The sequence below is a fragment of the Triturus cristatus genome, chromosome 4_1, assembly GCF_964204655.1.
Source record: "Triturus cristatus chromosome 4_1, aTriCri1.1, whole genome shotgun sequence".
NCBI lineage: Eukaryota > Metazoa > Chordata > Amphibia > Caudata > Salamandridae > Triturus > Triturus cristatus.
The window spans coordinates 317,083,636-317,103,797 of record NC_140585.1 but is presented as its reverse complement, the minus strand read 5'-3'; the positions used below and the strand labels follow the sequence as shown (position 1 = coordinate 317,103,797).

Here is a 20,162-nt window from a genome sequence, read left to right as displayed (position 1 = left end):
ATTTAACTTCCTAGACAATAGACACAAAATTTGAAGGAAAATTGAGTTATACTCCCAAAGTGATGGGTCTTCAAGAAACCCACCTGAGATCAGCCGATATCAGGTTTATGAAAAATAAGCTTTACCCTTCTAAGTATTTTGCCAGTGTACACACACAAAAAAGGGTTTCCTGATAGGACTTTTAAATCCTTTATCACTTGAATTTCCTCAAAAAGTAGAGGAAATTAAAGTGATAAAGGATTCAGAACAAGGTCTGTTCCTCTATCTGGAGGGGAGATGTCCAGAGCATAATCTCAGCATTTTAAATGTATATGCCCTAATCTGTGGTCAGGAAGCTTTACTGCAGGAGATGCTGACCAAGGTCAGAGATTGGAGTTCAGCTGAATTATTGTAGATCGTTCATGGATAGATAACCCCACGATAGGTATACACAAGGGACTGTGGCTGGTTTCTTATATGTTATATAGAGAGAAAAATATCTGACTCTGTGGAGTTCATGTTTTTCTCTCATGTTCGTAGGTCCTACTCTGGGATCGATCCTGCCGGTGGCACGCAAAAAGATGATGAATATTATACACTCAGTTGCTCATAGCACAAATTTGCGACCAGCAGTACAATTGGCCAGATTTTGCAAGACAATCAGACCAAAGCTGGTATAGCAATCACTTGGAATATATCTATTTTCATACACAACTATTTTGTGTATGCTACTTCTTCCTGCAAATGCCTAACCTTTTGAATATCCTCCAAATGCCAGACTGGACTTGGACACTTTTCCACTAGCAATAGCTCTCCTGCACTGTCAGGTGGTCCACTGAGGCTTCAGGTGCGATTCTGCCCACAACAGATGTATTTGTATGTGTATATATTTTACATTTCTAAAGCGTGCAGCTACCCAACAGGGTCTCCCGGCGCTGGACGTGTGGAGGCTGCAACAGCTGACCAGAAATAAAGAAATAACTGCAGAGAAAAAAAAAAGGAGGGAATCAGTGAACCAAGGCGCCGGGTGATGTGTCCTGATTTGGGGTTTAGAGACAAGAGGCAAGACAGCATCAGTGGCTAAAAAGAGCCGCGAATGCATACTAACTTGAGCTAAGTCAGGGGAGGAGACGAGAACAGGAATATTATCCCGAAGCACACTATTCAAGGAAGGTAAATTAAGTTTGGACCAGTTCAGGATTTTAGGCTGAGCAGTAGATCTAATTGAAGAGGTATCGAGAGGCTTAAAAGAAAAAGGAAATGCAAAATGATCAGTCCAGCAAAGCTGGACAGAAGATGCGACAGAGATAATAGAGAGCTTAGAGAAAATAGGGTCAAGAAGATGACAAGCAATGTGAGTGGATTTAATAATGTAAGATTAAGAATATTCATGTCCTCAATAAAAGTAGAGGCAGATTTATCTTCCGGTTCTCAAGGTGAAGATTAAGGTCACCAAGCACAGAGAAGTTAGCAGAGCAGAGAATATGAGGAGCCAATAGATCACAAAAGGCTGAGCACCAATTGAGCAAAGGCCCAGGGGTACGATAAACAAGAGCGCTAGAGAAGGTGAACTTATGCGTGAAAGACATAGAAAAAGCCAAGGATTCACAATTCGGGATCTGGAGGTTCTTAATTTTACAAGTGTACTTAATTTTATAAATAATAGCAATACCACTCCCAACCTTGTTGGGTCTATTAATACCCAACAAGGAAATGTTGTTAGGCAGTGCCGTAATAATATTCGGTAGAGAACCATGATGAAGCAATGTCTCCGTGAAAAAAAGTCAGGGTCTTCAGCAATAAGAAAATGAAACCAATGGAGTTGATGTTTGGACAGAGAACGACAGTTCAAGCTCAAACAGCAAAATTCCCTCCGGGATGCAAAAGTGTTTACCAAATTAATAGAGGACTCAAACACCCCCCTCGAGGTCTGTACAGTTACCGATTGAGCATTAGAAGTGCACTCAAAGTGACAACAAGGGCACAGCAGTACAGGAGTGTGTGGATTGAGAATTTGGCAAGTCTCCCCAAATGAGGTCTAAGCCAATGCAACGTTAAGAATGTGTAGCGTCTAAAGCCTGACTGAAAAAGGCCAGGATTTCTGGCCCCTGATGGGCACAAACGGGCTTGCCTCAGGAACGCCTTTGGCGCGCCATCTGCGTGTGTCCGCTGCGCATCTGCTTGCTGGCCTGCAATAAGTAGTGGAGTGAGTCGGAGGCAGCCCGCCCCCAACCCGGAAGTGGAGAAAATGTTGGGAGTGTTAAAGTATAAATGGCTCCAACCACGCCCTCCACTCAAACTGCACAGAGCTGCGGTGGACCATGTCAGTGACCGGAAAATAAAGTGCAATAAGTAAGTTTAAAAAGAATGATTAAGAGAAGTAAAAGCAGCAATAATAAAATAATCTGTAGCCAAGCGTAATAGTATTGCAATCGTAATAAGCAAGCAACATAGCGACTGCAGCTCACCACAGTCCGCTGCGCGTCCGCTTGCCGGCCTGCATTAAGTAGTGGAGTGAGTCGGAGGCAGCCCGCCCCCAACCCGGAAGTGGAGAAAATGCTGGGAGTGTCAAAGTACTAATGGCTCCAACCACGCCCTCCACTCAAACGGCACAGAGCCACGGTGGACCAGGGCAGTGACTGGAAGATAGTGCAATAAGTAAGTTTAAAAAGAATGATAAAAAGACAATAGTAAAAGCAGCAATAATAAAACAATCTGTGGTGTTATCACACTATGAAATGCACCATCCAGCGTGCTGGCATCAGTTCCTGTTTTTCTGTGCCTCATCGATGCAGGTCCACAACTTGATGCTTCACTGAGGAAGTTTCTTGGCTTTGAACTAGTCCCATATCGCCTCCTAAGATTTCTAGGTTTAAGCCCTGTTACAATTGGCTTTCGGAAATGTCCTCCTTCAGATCCACACATCATCTGATTTTGGTGTCTATGATCAGAGTATAACACTGCCTGCTACTCCTGTTAATTAGTGCACTTGAAGACCATGAAAGAGTGAGAGGTCATAATATATTTGGGCATGTCCCGCATGAGTACACCAGAATGACCCCCTTCCCATTCAGCTAAATCTCCCAAGTGCTCTTCCCACAAATACGCTGAAGGGGTATACAAATCCTCTACTCCTTAGAGGAAATCATCCCGCTATTGGGACCATTTGGCAGCCTGACACCGTTGTCCAATGCCAGGCTCTCTCCTTGTTACAGCCAATTCTGACTTTGCTTGCAGTTTGAGACTTCCTGCTTCCATGCTTCTTTGCTTTCTACTGGATTTTTAGGAAATGTCCAGTTGGCCTTCGTAGACATGCCCTTCCAGCACTATTTCTACAAATTAGTAGAGGATCACAACAGATCGATGGAACATCCTACTAATCTGCAAACACTACTCCATACCCTTCCTATCCTCCTACCACCACCCTTGTTCCATGAGGAAGTGCTTTGCGGCACATGCCTTGATTTTGTTGATGGAAGTTCTTGCCCAGATTAACAAAATGGCTATAGAGATATGTCCCATGGAGGAAATGGACACAGGATTTTACTCATTCTCGACCTTACTCTCTTTTCATTCAACAGGACAAACGCAGGATGGTACCCCATGGTCTTTTCTGTTGCCCCTTCCATCTGCACTGACTGATGCACCATCCGTTTTTACAATGTGATGGCTGTGACTTTGTAAAAGGCACAAGTCAATGTTCTCCTGTACTTGGACAACTGGCTTGTTAAGGAAAGTTCCCCTGCACTGGTTACTGAATATCTTCAGTGTGCCAAAACCCTTCTTTATGACCTGTGCTTTACGATCAACATGTACAAGACTGATCTCGCCCCCCACACAGAAGATTACTCTCTCAGGCATGGTGCTAGGGACGAACTGTATGAAGACTTTTCCTTGTCCTCAGAGAATGTTTCTAGCTCAGATAACAATCTTGTTTCTACACGTCCAGCACGTTTAGGGCCTGATGGTTTCATGCATCCTGTTGGTGTTGCATGTTAGATGGCAAATGAGAGCAGATTTTCAATTTTGTCTGGGTGACATCACATTGAAGTGGGGTATGGTCTGAGGATGCCTACACATAAATGTGCTGGAGTTGTGGAGGATCAAAATTACCTTGAATGCTTTTCTTCCTTTTGCCTTAGTGAGTGCTATTCAAGTTCTGTCTGACAACACCCCCACTGCCCATTACATCAACAGGCAGGGCAGGTTTGGGTTAGGAACCCAGTGATGGAAGGCAATCTGACAGGGGACTCAGCGACAGGACATTTTCCAGTGACTGCACACCTTGCATGCAACTTCAGCGTGAGAGCAGATGCTCTGATTCATCTCATCGTCGAGGACCATGAGTGTGAACTTCACCCTTAAAGTGCAGACATGACATGGGTGTTTATGCATGGATTTCTTTGCCATGTCCCAGACCAACCAGTGTCCTCAGTTTTGCACAATACACATTCTACTGTATGATTCCCTATGGAATGCACCCTGGTTCAGTTGGTCATAGTGCCTACTGTGAACATTTCCATCAGTTCTGTTTCTGTCTGGCCCTGCAAAAAGGATAGGAGGGTCCACCGTACCTGATTCAGATTGCCTCAAACTGTTAGAGTAAGATCTGCTATGTTGATCTGATAGCATTCTGCCCCCTCTTCCTATCCCACAAAGGTTGGATATGCTCTTGCAGGAGGATGTTCTGACCCTCCACCCCACCCTCAACACTGTAAATGGATGCATGGATTTTGAGCAGTGCCAGTCCCTTTTCTTACCATCAGAAGTTGCGGACATAAATCTTGGCTGCTAGGAAATATGCCGCAAAATCAATTTGTGCAGATTGCGGGGACAAGTTTTTTCAGTGATGCGAATTGGAAGGTCTAGACCCATTTCAGTCATGCTTTTCCGATGTTTAATGCTGGACACTGCCTCTTGCCCAGCAGTGTTTAGCAGTGGCTGCTGTAAAGGGTTATTAGGCTGTCCTTTAGTGTCTCCTTTCTTAAGTCTCCACCGGTTGTCTGTTTTCTGACAATTATACTTTGGTTCCTCCCTTTCCATTTATTGTTGTTCAGCGGGGTGTGAATCTTGTATTCCTTTATGTTGCTTTTTGATCAACACTTATTCCAAAGGAATGTTACTGTTTTTTGGGATTTGGCAGTAGAAACAATCCCAGGAGGCAGTTATCCCTGTTCTAGCCAAAATGCTCTTGAGGTTTGTACATATCTTACCACAGTAGTCCTTGAGTTGTGGGCAACCCCATGCTGTCATGACATGGGGTCTGTTCCCATTACCCTATTTAATCTGTCATGTGAGATACACTTGGTTTATGTAATTACTGTGAGTATATTTGAATCTGCATTACTGGACGTATTGCATGCAAATCCCATGCTCCTGCCCCATTCTATGTCTTCTAGGTCTCTACCCAGGGGCATCTCCCATGCAGCCATGGGTTTGGCTAGGTGTATCTTTGTCATTGGGATTAATGTTTTACATAACCATGTCACTAACTATAGTCTGGCCCCTATTGTGAATATCATTTGTTCTAAATCATGCGTAAGTGGCTCTTGTTCTTGACTACCCTACAAATGTTTTGTGTATGTTAGTGCCCCATTAGTGAAGAATTGTCTGGAAGGCAGGCCATAGTCTGTTCTAACATTGTCTAGTGTTCTAACCTCCCCTGCCTTGTAATAAATCTTCCACTGTCACCAGCCCCATCCCAGTTAAAGTGGACCTTTTGCAGTTGTAAAGAAACCTCCTGTAGGAGGGATTCCTATCAGTGATATGACCGGTGCAAAGGTTTTCTTAACACTCCCCTGCCAGCAGTGGAAGGCCAATGTGATTTAGTTCACTTTGGTTCTGACATCCATCCTAACAAGTATTATATTAGAACTTCCTGATTTGGCTCTGCACCCTGCTGTCCTATTTCTTCAACATTTTCACTGTCTAGCCGTATTCTATTGAGCAGTGAGTGTTAGAAATGGGATTTCTGGTAGGCCAGGGCATGTGCCAAAGCCAGGCAGAAACCTCCACTCTAGTCTGGATAAGGGAGTTACACTCCTAAAATAACCCCTGCTCACCCTCCTTGGTAGCTTGGCACGAGCAGTCAGGCTTATCTTAGAGGCAGTGTGTAAAGCATTTGCGCATAACCAACAGTAATACAGTGTAAGCACTACAAAAAGACACCACACCAGTTTAGAAAAATATCCAATATTTTTATATACTTAATACAAGCCCAAAAACAACAAAAATCTACCATACAGTACTCAAAATTCTTCAGTTATCAAAATATGCTTGAAAAACAGTTCATTGATGTCGATAGCTCTGCCCGGGGCTATCACAGCGTCGTAAGCAAACAAATCCAAAAAGTTCTGGCTGACCGCGGTGTCGGGTAGACCCGCAAACAGTACCTTTTAGAAATGCAGGGTGTCGGCGACCTCTTGTTGAGCTTCTGAAAGCACGGCGTCCACAGGCGTTGTTTCCGGAGGTCGGTGCAGGAATCGTCGGGTCTCTCGAAGTCACACGCGTTGCAGATCGAACTCCTCTCTGTTGAAGTCGGGAGCGCTGACGCCGACAGGCATCGGGTGCTGCGGTGTGAAGTGCTGCGTGCGGTGCCCTCAGGTCACGGTGCGGGCAGCGGCTCTGTGGTTGCGTTTGATGGCATCGGTGAGACCAGAGTCGCGGTGCGAAGTGAATGAGGTGCTTGTCGCGGTGTTGGCAGGTCGCGGTGCAAGCAGCGGCGTTGTCGTTGGTGAAGGGCTGTTGTCTGGAGACGATGGCGCCGGCGTCGATAGGCCAAGGCTGCGGTGCGGTATGAGGGTGGTGCGTTGTGTAACTTTACGAGCGGTGCCCTCGAAGCAGTGTGCAAGCAGCGGCGTAGATTTGGGCGTGAAGTGGTGTTGTCTGGGATACCAACGCGAGGCGGTGCGGAGCTCAAAGTTTGCTGTGCGAGCTGTGGCTCCGTGGTGGCGTCAGCAGGCAGCGTCAGTGAGACCAGGGTCGTATTGCGGCGGTGACCTCTGCGATGCCTTCAGGACACGAAGTCAGCAGCAGCGTCTTAGACGGCGCCGGATTGCTTTTTCTTCTGTTGCAGCACAAAACACACAGTCCCCAGTGCTGAGGGCAGAAGAACTTTGCTGTTCCTGAGACTTCTTGAACAGGGGACAAGCCCTACCGCAAGCCCTTGGAGAAACTCACAAAAGTAGATTGCAGAAAGTCCAGTCCAGTCCTTTCACTGCCTAAGACCGATGCAGCCACTGCAGGCCAACACAGCAAAGTGGTAGTCCCTCCTCACCGCTTCTCCAGCTCTTCTTCTTGGCAGTCTTCTTGGTCTAAAAGAGTTCTAAAGTTCAGGGGTCTGGGCCCCAGTATTTATATCCCATAATCATTTGATCTCTTGGGAAGGGAGTGTCTGTGCCCAGCAAGAACCAGTTCTGCCTTCTCTAGTGTGACTTTCTGGCAGGAGGTGGAGACGGCATGGTCAGCGGCAGACCCCTTTGAGGTGCAAGGAAATCGCCTCCCTCTTCCCCAATTGCAGCCCAGGTCGATTAAACTCTTTCCTGACCCACCTAGACTATCTGTAGCCACTCCTGCTCCCCAGCCTTCTGTCATCCAAAACCCAGACAGGCAATCCACATTCCAGGGGAGGCACATGGGATGACTGAGCAAGAAAATACCTACTTTCTAAAAGGGTTATTTTCAAACACAGAATGTAAAAATCACCTTCACTAAAAGATGCATCTTTAGATTCTGAGTTCAGGCATACTAAACTTTATTTTCCTACCTAATTCCCCGGGCCAGTTATGTTTATAAGACGTTATAAACTATCTCCCCATTCTGTCCTATGGAGAATAGGTAGCCTTGCAATAGCGAAAAACGAAATTGGCCGTAATTCACTATCGGGACTTGCCACACGCACCAGGGCATGTCCTACCTTTCACATACACTGCACCTGGCCCACAGGGGTACATGTAAGAAAAGGGAAGGTGAGGTGCTGGCAAGTGTGTGCACTGGCCAAGTCGACATGGCAGTTACAAACTGCGCGCAGACTACTGAATGGCGGGTCTGAGTTATCTTTTCAGGGCTACTCACGTGGGTGGCACAATCAGTGCTGCAGGCCCGCTAGTAGCATTTGAATTACAGGCCCTGGCACACTCAGTGCACTTTACTAGGGACTAACCAGTAAATCAAATATCCAACCATGGAAACACCAATCCATAGCACAATTTACCACAGGAGCACTTGCACTTAACACTGATCAGCAGTGAGAAAAGTGTACAGAAACACTACGCCAGCAAAAACAGAGTCCAAACCGGGAGGTCAGAAAGCTAAAACTTAGGGGAAACATGCCAAAAGATGCCAAGTCTAACAGTGAGGAAGTCTAAAATATAATCAGCAGCTTAATTAACCTTCAGAAATCAGTGGTGACTTTGGATGACCTCATTGCTGTTCCCAGGTTCCTTTTCCTGAAATAGTCATCTGTATGTTAAACATTCATTGCGGAGTTGCGGACTGTATGCCAAGATGTATACTTAATGTTATACAGTGGGTTATAGCAAATCATGTCTGACTTCTTTCAGAGACTCCACTCTATGCGGAGGTTTCACAGTAATCAGAAAATAGTTTGTTTTTCCACCACGCCACATCAGAAAAGAAAATCAGTTCTGGGACTTCTCCGCCTCATGGCCTTGTGCATTTTCCTTGTGTGTCAGACCAGACTGCTAATGAAACCACTGTAAACTCAGCGGATACTGAGTTTACAGTGGAACAGTGTGAGGGATCTGTATTGTCTTCGGTGGGGGGGAAATCATCCTTTAGGACTGTCGACAACCTGTTTTGTTGACTTTGAGGTCAACAAGTTAGAAAAGAAGTCTTCCTTTTTTGCGGGTGTTTTGGGAGTGGTTCATGTACGGAATCGGCAGGAGTGAATGTTCATTAAAAAGAGCAACCTGCCTTTGTTAATGCTCTTTCTGACGAATATGACAGCTCCCAGAGTCCTGAGCACCCTTTATACTGCCATCCTGCCTTCTTGTGGAGGTATAATTAACCCGTTAACCGCGGCGTAAGATCCGCAGCGGGCGGGGCCGCGTCAGCCAACGGACGTGCGCCGCACTACGGAGGTAGTGCTCGCGACGGCCGTTGGCCGATGCACGCATCGAAGGGGTTAAATATGTCATATTTGTTTTTGTTTACCCTTTGTTGTGGTCCATCCTTTGTTGTGTAAAATGCGACAAAACTGACATCACAGACTCCTATTGTGCCTTAAAAGTAGCAGATGCATCACATCTGATGGATTCTGGTCCCACATTAGATCTCGCCACTGGGCTCCATTAATTCCACATTGCTCGATGAATTTTTTTTAAATCTAATCTCGTGCCTTGATAGGGATTCACTTAAGCAATATGCTTAATCTGACCCATTCGTCAGAAAGAAAATTGCCGGATGTTAATAGTGTGCTTTTCTCAAGAATTTCTGAGGTTTCAGGATTTCTAATCATATTGGATGCTTTTTAGCATGGGTTTCTGGTTCTGTCCTTCAATTCTGTGGCTTGCACCGTTATTATGCTGCATTTCTCCTCCTTATAAGAAACAAGTCCCCTATCCAAACTGAGTCATTCCTTGGAGTCTGCATGCTACAGATCTAGTTAAAATATGATTTACCATATTTTAGGCTGTTTTGCTTGTTTATTCTGTTCATAGGGTCCAGAATAAAGTGCTACTCACCGAAAAAGCACTTCAACACCTCATCAGGGGTAGCTAGCATGCGCTATATAAATGTAAACCTTTTCCCTCTTCTATCCCCTCTACCCTTCTCAATCCAATTAACTGACTAATATCCACCACTCAAATTACTTTCATATTTCACTATACTAATTTAACACTAATCCTTTATATGTCCCAGAGTTGCGCTCACCGAAAAAGCGCTTTGACGCCTCGTATGGGGTAGTAAGTGCTATATCAATGCAATTACAGTACAATAGTTGTATGGTACACCATCTGCCACATTCAAACTGCTTCACTCACAGCTGTAGCATAGGGTTTGAAACACAGTGGTTGTTGATCTAGATTATATTATTGTGCCATTTCTTAAAGGGGCTATCCAGCGTAGGAGAAAAACCAGTTCTCTTTTCCCTGTCTCATCTGTAACAATCGCCAACAATAGGAATTCTAAAATGAATGTTTACTTGATTGTTCCTCTGCTAGCCCCTATAAAGCAGCCTGTGGCTCGGATTTATTGCTTTTCCCTCATTTTGCTTCTTTACATATGTATAAGGAGGAGAGATCTAGTTGACTCGGTAGTCAAATTACCTAGATCTGCTGTTCCGGATGTAATGCCTACGTATGCCTAGTATTTTTGTTTTAGCTGCCTGGGATGTAGACTGTGTTCTTGTCATGCAGGATGCACAACTTTCCTTCAGAGATTACCTGTATTGCTTTGAGTTTCTTCTGTTGGTTGCATTTTCAAATATTGACAAGTCAGTGATTTTTTTACTATCCACTGAGAAGCACAAATGTGGTTGAAGCAAATTATCCCCCCCCCCCACACTCCGACCCCAAGTGTCACCATATCTTAATTCACAAATGGCACCAGTTTAGTATCAAGGCCGATATACCTTGAGGGTTGCCGTTCTTAAGGGTTGCAGTCCTGTACTAATGAGGACTGATAGCAGCTATGTTTGACTTATTTTTTTCTGCTAATTTGAACTGCCTTGTTATCTTACTTTACTTCAGCTGATGGCACCGTAGACAGTGGGCATGGATCATCTATGCAAATAGAATCGCGAGCTTGCAGCCAGCAGACAACATATGGTTCTGTGCAGGATCAAGCAGCCTCCACTGCTTCGGTATCAGGTTACAGTACTCCAAGCAGTCAGACACAACAGCAGTCACATGGAGGATATCTGCCAACCACTGTGGTAAGTGCTGAAATTGTTTGGGGGAGGGATCATGATTTGGAATACTTGTCAAACGGTGAGTAGATGACATGAAGTTTACTCAGAACTTTAATCTTAAGTGCAGTAAAATTTATATTTTCATTGCGGCGGGAGCTTCAGGTAGCACATCACTGCAAATTTAGGTGTATATTACATGCAGGTGAATTTTTCCAGGACTGTTTTGAGTGTGCGAGTTATTATACTGTAGTAGCTGAACAGGACAGCAGATCATCTAACATTAAACTGCTGCCCTTCTATCCATTAAGGAAATTGATTGTTTCTCAGCATTAAGGAAACTGAAGGTTTCAGGAATGGGGGCAGAGAGCATGAATGTTTTGAGAGAATTGTCACTTTAAATGACAGTACGTTGGGAGATCTGCCTTAATGGGCCCTTCAAGGTTAATAATGCGTAATAATTTAAAAAAGGGTAGGTATAAACTGCTTACGAGTAAGCAGTGTTGCATGTCACTTCTGTAGAATGCTTTATTGCGTCTCATGTTCTCCCAAGCCCTTCTCTTTTCTGAGTTATTCGTCTGGTGTCTTTTGTGTTTTAGCCTTATGGTAATGTTTCCACCTTGGCTTCCCGGTTATTCCTTCTTTGTTAATTTTCAGTTCATTATTTAATTTAGGTTGGCTCCTGGCTTATTTATTTATTTTCAAAAGTTGGTTAAGCAAGAGCTGACTGGCCTGAAAGCTTAAATAATTAAAGATAACGCTTCTTCCTTTCTTATAGTTATAGTTTTATAACAAAGGCGATCTTCTTTGTAGTGTTTCTGAGCCATGCTCATTATGCAGTGGGAATTAAAATGGTTGTCGCCCTTTTTCTTGAACTTTTTCTAGAACTCCAATTTTTCACATTGTTCTTGTTTTAAGCTGCTTTTAAATTGATTGTTCAAGCTGCACGATGACATGACAGCTTGTATTTTAAGTTAGGGATGTGGGACACAAGACATATTACTCATCTTTAGAGGTTTAACAAGCATGTTTTGTACAGTCTCCTGACCCATGCTGTAAAAGGTATTATCTTAGCTTGTTCTTGTAATAGAAATCATTTTGGGCTACTTCATTTGAAATCCCTTATAGACCTTTTTGTAGTTTTATATTTGGTTGTTTGTGGTGGGTTCTTAGTCTGAAATTAAATTAGTTTTGCAGTTAACATTAATATGCAGTTTAGAACTCAGTACCCATGTGTTAACTTTGACAAATTGGTGTGTGTGTGTGTATATATATATATACACACACACACCAATTTGTATATATAAATCCTTACTGATGATTACTTTCAAGTCCTCAAGAAGATGCCCATGAATACATGAAGCTACATTAATTACTAAAACCCTTGGCTTTTTGTTCAGCAGCTACATCTTAATGCAACTGTACTCGTAAAACAGAACTGCCTGTTGCCAGCAATTAATTAATCATTTAATATGCTTTTAAGTGCTTCTTTCCCCGCTCTAGGATGGTATGGCGATTGATTGCAGGTCTAGCCTTGGAAAAATCCCCAGTTCCAGGGCTCAGAAAGCATGTAACAGGGCAAGTAAGGTTTTAATTTCAGGCCTTTAACTTCTTCCTTTGGATGGACTGGTAGATGTAGATTTTGCTTTTGGGATAGTGGCACATAGAGTAACATGGAAATATAAATATTGTTCAGGGTCAGAAAGAGTCCTCATTGGGACATAGGTGCAGCAAAATATTTACGTTTTCATTCTTCCTAGGACCTGTTTGAAAAATAATTGTTTTTCTTTGACGCCACAGATAATTGTAAACTTGTGTTGAGCACTGCTTGCCTGAAGGTTTGCTATGTGGGGTTTATTTACATCCAATCCCCATGTCAACTATGTGTTTTAGATAAACATACCAGTTAACGACTGGCTATATGAATCTTGAAGATTTAGTAGCTCCTTTATAAAATACAGCTTGGTGAAGCAATATTTAGATTTTTCTATAATTCATTTATGGATTTTCTAATTTGGTTAAATGGTTTGAAAGGAAAGGGACTGTTTCCTGTGTCTTCTGAAGCTATATTCTTTTCTGTTGAAAGCCATATGAATTGTTTTATTTGTCAGATTTTTGAACTCCGGAAAGGAGATAGATCACGTTACTTCAAAGGTCACCAGCTGCTTTTTAATCTTAATAAGGGTTTATTTGACCTATTATATTTTTAGATCCTATTTTAAAGAGCATGTCTGATTTGATTTTTCATTTCTTTCCTCTGTAGCCTCATCGTGGCCGTAGCATGTCAGTTTGTGTCCCCAACCTCCTATCCTTTCCCTCACGTATGCACCCCAGTGCTCCTTGCTCCCCTCAACAGACGCCATCTTCTCCACTTTCTCCTTCCCACCACTGGACTGCCCCTGAGGAATCATTTGCTGAAAAGCTGTCAAAGGCACTGGAGAGTGTCCTACCCATGCATTCGGCATCACCTCGCAAGCACCGACGCTCCAGCCTGCCCACCCTCTTTGCCAGCCCTGTATGTGTGTCCTGTGCAGATAAGTTATCATTAAATAAATGCTGGTTTGTGGTCCCAACAAAGAAAGAGCAATAAGCAGATTTTGTGTTATTGTAAATTTTGCTAACTGAAAGGTTATTGGTCCTTATTTGGCTTCTCAATCTATTATATTGCTGTAACATTGAAGGTTCTCTTGAATCATTAACATTCTTGACAAGTGGAAGATCTCTTGTTCAGTGAGTGTACCAGACCTGTGTATACTCCTTTGAGTTAAAAAGGGTTGTCTGTTCTTTCAAGATGTCAGTAAGACTCTTGTATTTTAGAATTGTAGATATGGAAAATAAATCTTTATATAGGTCTTTCAACAAATGGTGAGTACCACTTTACAAAATGTTAGATTTCACATTAACATGTGAGATGCTACATCAATTCTACGAAACTTCTTTATCTCAATCCTGAGTCTAAATTGGTTTGCATAATGGGATTTTCCTTATTATTCTGGAACTCATTTCCAGTAGATAAAATTTCAGGAATACCCCATAAAAGATAACGTACCTGTGGGACATTCTCCCCCCCCCAGCCCCTTTTTTAAATGTATTAAAGCTAATTAGGATGAATTTCCTCTTTGAAAGCGTTAGTTATGCACTAGCTCTTTACGTAGATCAGAAGCTGCCCTGTTCCATTGCATAGAACCGGTTTGGCAGTTTCTTTGCTTTTAGATTATGGATCCCTGAACACATTCAGTGTTTTTCTGGCACATTGTAAACTAAATGACCCATTTCTCTCGGACTATTTTTATTTCACTCATTGTCTTAGGGCTTCAGCCTTTAAATCCTATCTTTTTTCCCTAGGATTAGAAGTTTCTTCCATTTACCATCCCTCACCAATTGCTTGAGAGCACTAGGTTGTACTAGTAGGGGTTCCAATGGGTTAGGCATCCTTCCAGCTGAGTCTGAAAGGAAAAAATACTTTGGTACTTCAGGGACTGGGGGACGGGGAGCGCAAATTAAAAAAAAATAAAAAAATGGTGTTGTACTTTTGTTCCCAGCTCGACAGTACTATCCAACACTTTTAAGGTTGGTTAAATGTTAAGCCAACCTTAAGCACACATTACTGTGTGGCAGTAGTGCTGAGATGATGGTTGCAGCAATATCGTGGTTGTTTTAAACCTAATCAGCTTTGTTTTCTGGATTTTTGCTCTTTGGATCATTTTGCAGACAATATAATCCAGACAGATGCCAATATGCTCAAAACTATTGATTTAGAAATAAAGTAGAGACTTCCCAAGAGTGTGTTGCAAGACATGTTGTAGATGAATTTCTCCACTATGGATATTTCCTTTTAATTCTTAAGCACTCCAGTTGCCTCACCCCCCGCCCCCCTAAAAAAAAAAAGCATTGCTGGAGATTAGTAGTTTCTCTTTCACGACAGTAAAAAGGAACTGCTTACTGACTCTATACATTTAGGTACTGCATCTGCATTTCTTAAAGATGCTGTGTTATAAATCAAATATGTAAAAGCTGATGCCTCCAAGAATCATTCCCCACTTGTTTTTCTTCTTTCTTTGGAAAAGATTTTAATGGTTTCTCAGATGTACTTTATGACTAGTCTGGCTGTTTTTTATTATGAAAAATTAAGACCAAACATGCTGCCTGTCACAAACGTGTTCTTTAAATTATTATTTTCCAAAATGCAAATGTTCTCCATTTCAAAAGAGTTCCTGGTTGACACACTTAGGAAGTGATAGTTTGCCATTTATCATGGGGAACTATGAATTATGGGTAAAACACTTTTCCTTGTTTTCTAAAATAACTGTGACCAACAGTTACTCCCAAAGGTCAGTAATTGCCCACAGGGTAGACTTAGGTGGACCCAAGGCCTTCTCTCCTCCAAATTAGTCTGAATTAGTTTCCATTCTCCCTGTGGCTACTGATCTCTTGTCAAATGAGGACAGCACAGTTTATTCTTACCACCAACTTACTAACATTTATCTGGCCAGTGAATTGGTTTTGTCTCGGCTTCAAAAAAGCGAACGGTCCCAAGCCAACTGAAAATTAATTAGGCTTACTTTAAGTACTGCTTGCTCAAAAATATTGTCAGTAGTCATTGACTAATTTTAGCCCTTTGTCAGCAAATATCAAAACGTATAAATCAATATTTCTGCGGCTATTTAAAAATCTAATCTGTATTATTTACAGAATCTCACCAGAGGTTTGACGAGTTTCAACAGCTAACCTAAGCACCATGGACACTTGTTGCCCCATAAGCCCTCGGGCCACGAGGACAATATTTCTTCCTAGACATTTTGGCATGAGTAGTCTCTGTATTTGACTACACTCAACCGGTGCTTAATTTGAGCCAGTGGGTTCCGGTGCTCGGCTCCGGCACTTAATCGTTAACACTGATGCTCAAAGCTCAAATTCGACCCAAAGGTATTGGAGCACTTTACATGAACACCAGTTAAGGACACATAAATTTTTGGTAGGCAGGGGGAGATTAAGTGATTTGCCCAAAATAGCAGAATGTTGAGCCTACGTCGTGACTCGAACCTGGTTCCCCAGCTCCAAAGTCGGCTGCTCTGGCCGTCATGCCACATCCTCTCCCCACTTGTAGGGTTTCATGGTTAGTAGCTGGTTCTGTTATAGGTGGTGCTAAAAGGAGCAGTGGACTGGTGCAAGCTGCCTCCTGACGAGAGCGTCGGTACTTATTTTATCACAAATTAACCACTGCATTCAACTTGGACTGTCAGGCCAATCTATGTGCTTCGGAACAGAAAAAAAAATCTAGGTTTAATTGCAGAATGCCTCATTCAAATCTATAGGACAACCCAATGTTGCACGTCTGGTGAGGCTTAATCTGCTTTCGCACAGGTCTTACTCCTTGATCTAAATTTAACGGAACGGTGTTCATGAATGATGGTTTCACAATATCAGAAGCACATCTTTCATGTCTAGGGTTCATATATAGTCACCTTAATTTACCCTCCAACATTTTTCACTGTTTCTCCAACATTAATAATCCAGTCCTCTAATGTGAATATAGAATATGATTATTAATGTATTTTTCAATTTTCAGTTGATCTTTTCATCCTGTACACCACATTGTTGTTCCTTCCTGTAATGCTCTATGCAGACTGTTGCTTAGGTATAAATTAATCACCTGCATATTAAGCAGATCATCAACAAAGAGAAGTGAAGAAAATGCATGTCTCTGACCATGTAGGGTACTGTCAACCCAAGACACTTTCAATTTCTCTGGTGACACCTGTTTGATGGCTGATGCATTTAGTAACCAATGCAGTGGGAGGTGGGAAGGGAGATTCAGACACACTTATCATCACAAAATAACTTTAGAAGACTGACAAGAGTACCCAAAAGACTTTCTCTTTTCCAGAAGGACCCGATAAGTGTTTGTTTTCTGTTTATATAAGAGGCAAGTCCCTAGCTGTTTTCTGGATGGACAAGCAGGATTACATTCATGTTTACCTTTTATGATGCCTATGTCCAAATTTGTCCTTTTATTGTTTGTTTTATAGATTTGGAGTAAAGAATGTGAAGGGTAATCTGCTCAGCAGGTTCTCACATTCCTAAAAATAAGCAAGTGTTGAATACAACCATAGTTCACTTGCTCTGCAGCATATAAGCAATCGTTAGAGCTAGCTAGAAGATGTCTTTCTCCTCACCTGTTGTGGATTGATCTTGGATGTTTACCCATCACCCTGCTCCTTGTCTCTTTATCTTCCATGATTCACCGATTGAAGCTTTGTTTGAGGTTGCATGCTGATATTTTGATCTATGGCATGGTTCTGCCATTTCTGTTTTGGTGCTTGGTATCGGGAATAATGCTATTCATCAGGAATCTAATCTCGTATCTAAATAGCACTAAGTAAGCCATTACTCTTTGTCTTAAATAGCTGTTTGCTTTCTAAACAAATTTTAGAGTATGCACAATCTCTACAGCAGCGCAAATAAAAACCTCAATGTAGTAGGGAAGAGATGTTCCCTGTGATAATCTCCATACAGTTTAATCTTTTTGGAGCCCTTTATGTATCAATTGGGGTGGAATTGTTCCCAGAAAACAGGAGATTGTGTAGAATTTACAAGGATTTCATATAGCGCTGTAGATTATTTGAATGCTTAAGGCCGTTTCACAACACCAAGACCTGTTGAATAGGCAATATAGCGTTAAAAGGCATCTATATACGTTTTGGTAGGAGAAAAACAATGGTAGCTTCTTTGCCATTATTTTCTTACCTTTCCTTCAAGGGCAAATCTGTTTTTGTCACTCATTGTGAAAGTCTTTGTTGAATGTGTATCTAAAATATTATCTTGGTATCCTTACATACATCTAAAAAGTACCTTCTAGAGATGTCTTGTGGAAAGGCAACAGTTTCTATTGTGACTAAACAGTATAGAACAGAATTTTCCCAAGCTGTGGATCGCACAATGTGGACCAATACCCTTTGAACAAACCTCTTTGACTTCATTTATCTTTGAAGATCAGCTAAGGCACTATGCCAAAGACCATGTCAAACCTAGAAAGGCTGCCACATGGTCATGCCACTTTGTGAACACTACTAGACTTCTGATCTAAACGTTTACCATGCTTATTTTCTTCCACTTGCAACTCAACCATTTGGACATATTCCCACATTCTGCCTTGTTTTATATATGTTGCCAGCTTCTCCCTTGCACATATATTGCATCCATAGTTTTTCTGGTAGAAATAGTTAATAATAAAAAAGTACAAATGCCTGCTGAGGAGATCAGTGAGGCATACATCTCGCTTGCTTCCTGTCATCTATAACAGATTCACAGATGAAACTCTGTCTTGTTGTGTTGCTGTTCTTTGAAGCTACTTGCTTGATGCATGTATTTGAGGTATGGTGTCTCCACCTCCTATGTAATCTTCAGATAGGGAATTTTGGACTTGAGTGAGAATGCTGACATTCGAGGGACTGATCCTTGGCCCTCTAAGGTGCCAATTCCTGAAAGAATTTACCTTTGCCCTAGAAGGCCACCCACACATATTTGGTGTTCAGGAGAACTCTATAACCTTTCCTCTTTTGCTAAGCTAGTTTTATTGCCTCACTCTAATCTGTCTTCTTTCAGTGAGAAGATGCCCTTTGTGTTGATGTAACTCTTTATAACCATTGAAAAAATAACTGTGTGCTTTACCTGTAGGCTGCTTCACCATATTTGTGTTAATTGTTTTCCTCTTGTTTACCTAGTTTCTTGGTCAAGCTAAAAGATACTCTGCTGACTGCACAAACACCTTTTTCCTGTTTCATATTGCAGCTGTATACATGAGGATTGAGAGCCCTCTCTTGTTCTAGGTTTCCCATTGGTTAAAATGCAAAAAAAACTACGATCAAGTATATAGTCAGTATATTCGGTGATATCTGTTTTTCTCTTGAAGAATAAATGTGTCAATGCTGTTCTCAAAATCTGCTTTTATTGCTCTTTCTTGGTGATGCTGCATAAAGGATCTGCTGGTGTTTGTTGAGCAGAATAGAATTGTAAGACACATATGAACATGACAGGCTCAACAGTATTCTAGTGTTACATGCTGGTCTCTTTGTCCAGCGTCGAATATCCATAACCATCTGACATTATTGAAGAAATGTATGATCCCCATAAAGAGTAGAATAAAGATTAGAAAAGTCTGGTGTAATTTTATTTTGTTAATGGTGATAGCTATTCCGGTCTCCTATTATTTGTTGTAAGAGCAATTTTATGTCATTTAATTGCCTTTGAGGAAGAGAACATTAAAAAGGATTTGTAATACAGGCTCTGAATACTTCCAGGAAAATCCCTCTTGCAACTGCTATCTCCATGTAGCCATACACAAGCTCATTCAGCTGAGCCTCAGATTCCACTTCGTTGTCCTGGGTACAAGGGAGAGCAGGTCTGGTCATTCTGGACTCCAAGTCACAGACAGCAGGTTTCCAGAGAGTGTTCTGAAATGACTGCCTGGTAACGCCATATGTATGCCTGGCACTAGCCAGTGGATGGGAATGACTCTTGGGCACATCCTCCTGGGGCCACCTCTACCCACTGTTCCCCTAGTTCCTGTTGCCTCACTGCAAACTGTCCATAAATGCCGCAGGTCAGTGCATTTTCAAGATGGCAAAAGTCTTTGGCCACACTAAGCTTGGGCTCTAAGGACTGTGTGCTATGCTAATCCTAGTGACCTCCCTCATCTAACACCAACTTTCAGTTTGAGGATGCACTGTACCTACGACAACCCCAGATACAAAAGTCAGGTAGGACAATTGCAAGCAACCAGACAGCATCCACAAGCAATGTCTTGGCATCCAGTTCTCTCCCTTTCCGATGTGCCCTTAATGGCTCAACAGACCTGTCGAGCAGGATTTCATGCTGTTTATCAAAAGGAGGCTTATAGCCCATGTCCTGTATATTCTGTGGAGAAAAGGAATAATGGTTGCCCATGCAGGAAAGCCTTTTCTTAGCTCTTGGAAGCCATTTCCTACCTATTTCACACCTATTCAAGGCAGAGCACAGGCTAATAGCTGGCTGAGGCTTAGGTTAATTAGCCATATGACAGTTGAGGCAGGTAAAGAATTACTTTCTAAAAGTTACTTTTATTTACTATTTATTTAAATTCTTACTTCACCTTTTAATTGAATTTTTAATAACTGTTTAAGTGATTTAAATATTTGTATAGCTGTTCCATTCCCCACGCTATCAGTGTTATTTTAATTTGTTCTTTGGTTATCTATATAGGCCAGCTAGGTCTTCCACAGTGAAAATAGCTTTTAGGTCCTTGTCATTGTACGGACATGGTAACATTAATTTT

The 20,162-nt window shown here is 42.2% G+C and overlaps 1 protein-coding gene across 10 annotated transcripts in view; it reads left to right on the top strand.

Moving 5' to 3' along the window:
- Nucleotides 1-20,162, top strand: part of WNK1 (WNK lysine deficient protein kinase 1) — a 1,135,119-nt gene that overhangs the window by 596,348 nt on the left and 518,609 nt on the right. For all 10 annotated transcript variants that reach the window (XM_085652258.1, XM_085652261.1, XM_085652257.1 and 7 more), the window contains one exon: nucleotides 10,692-10,876. In XM_085652258.1, the coding sequence (XP_085508384.1) occupies nucleotides 10,692-10,876 (185 nt within the window). The remainder of the gene's footprint in view (nucleotides 1-10,691; nucleotides 10,877-20,162) is intronic.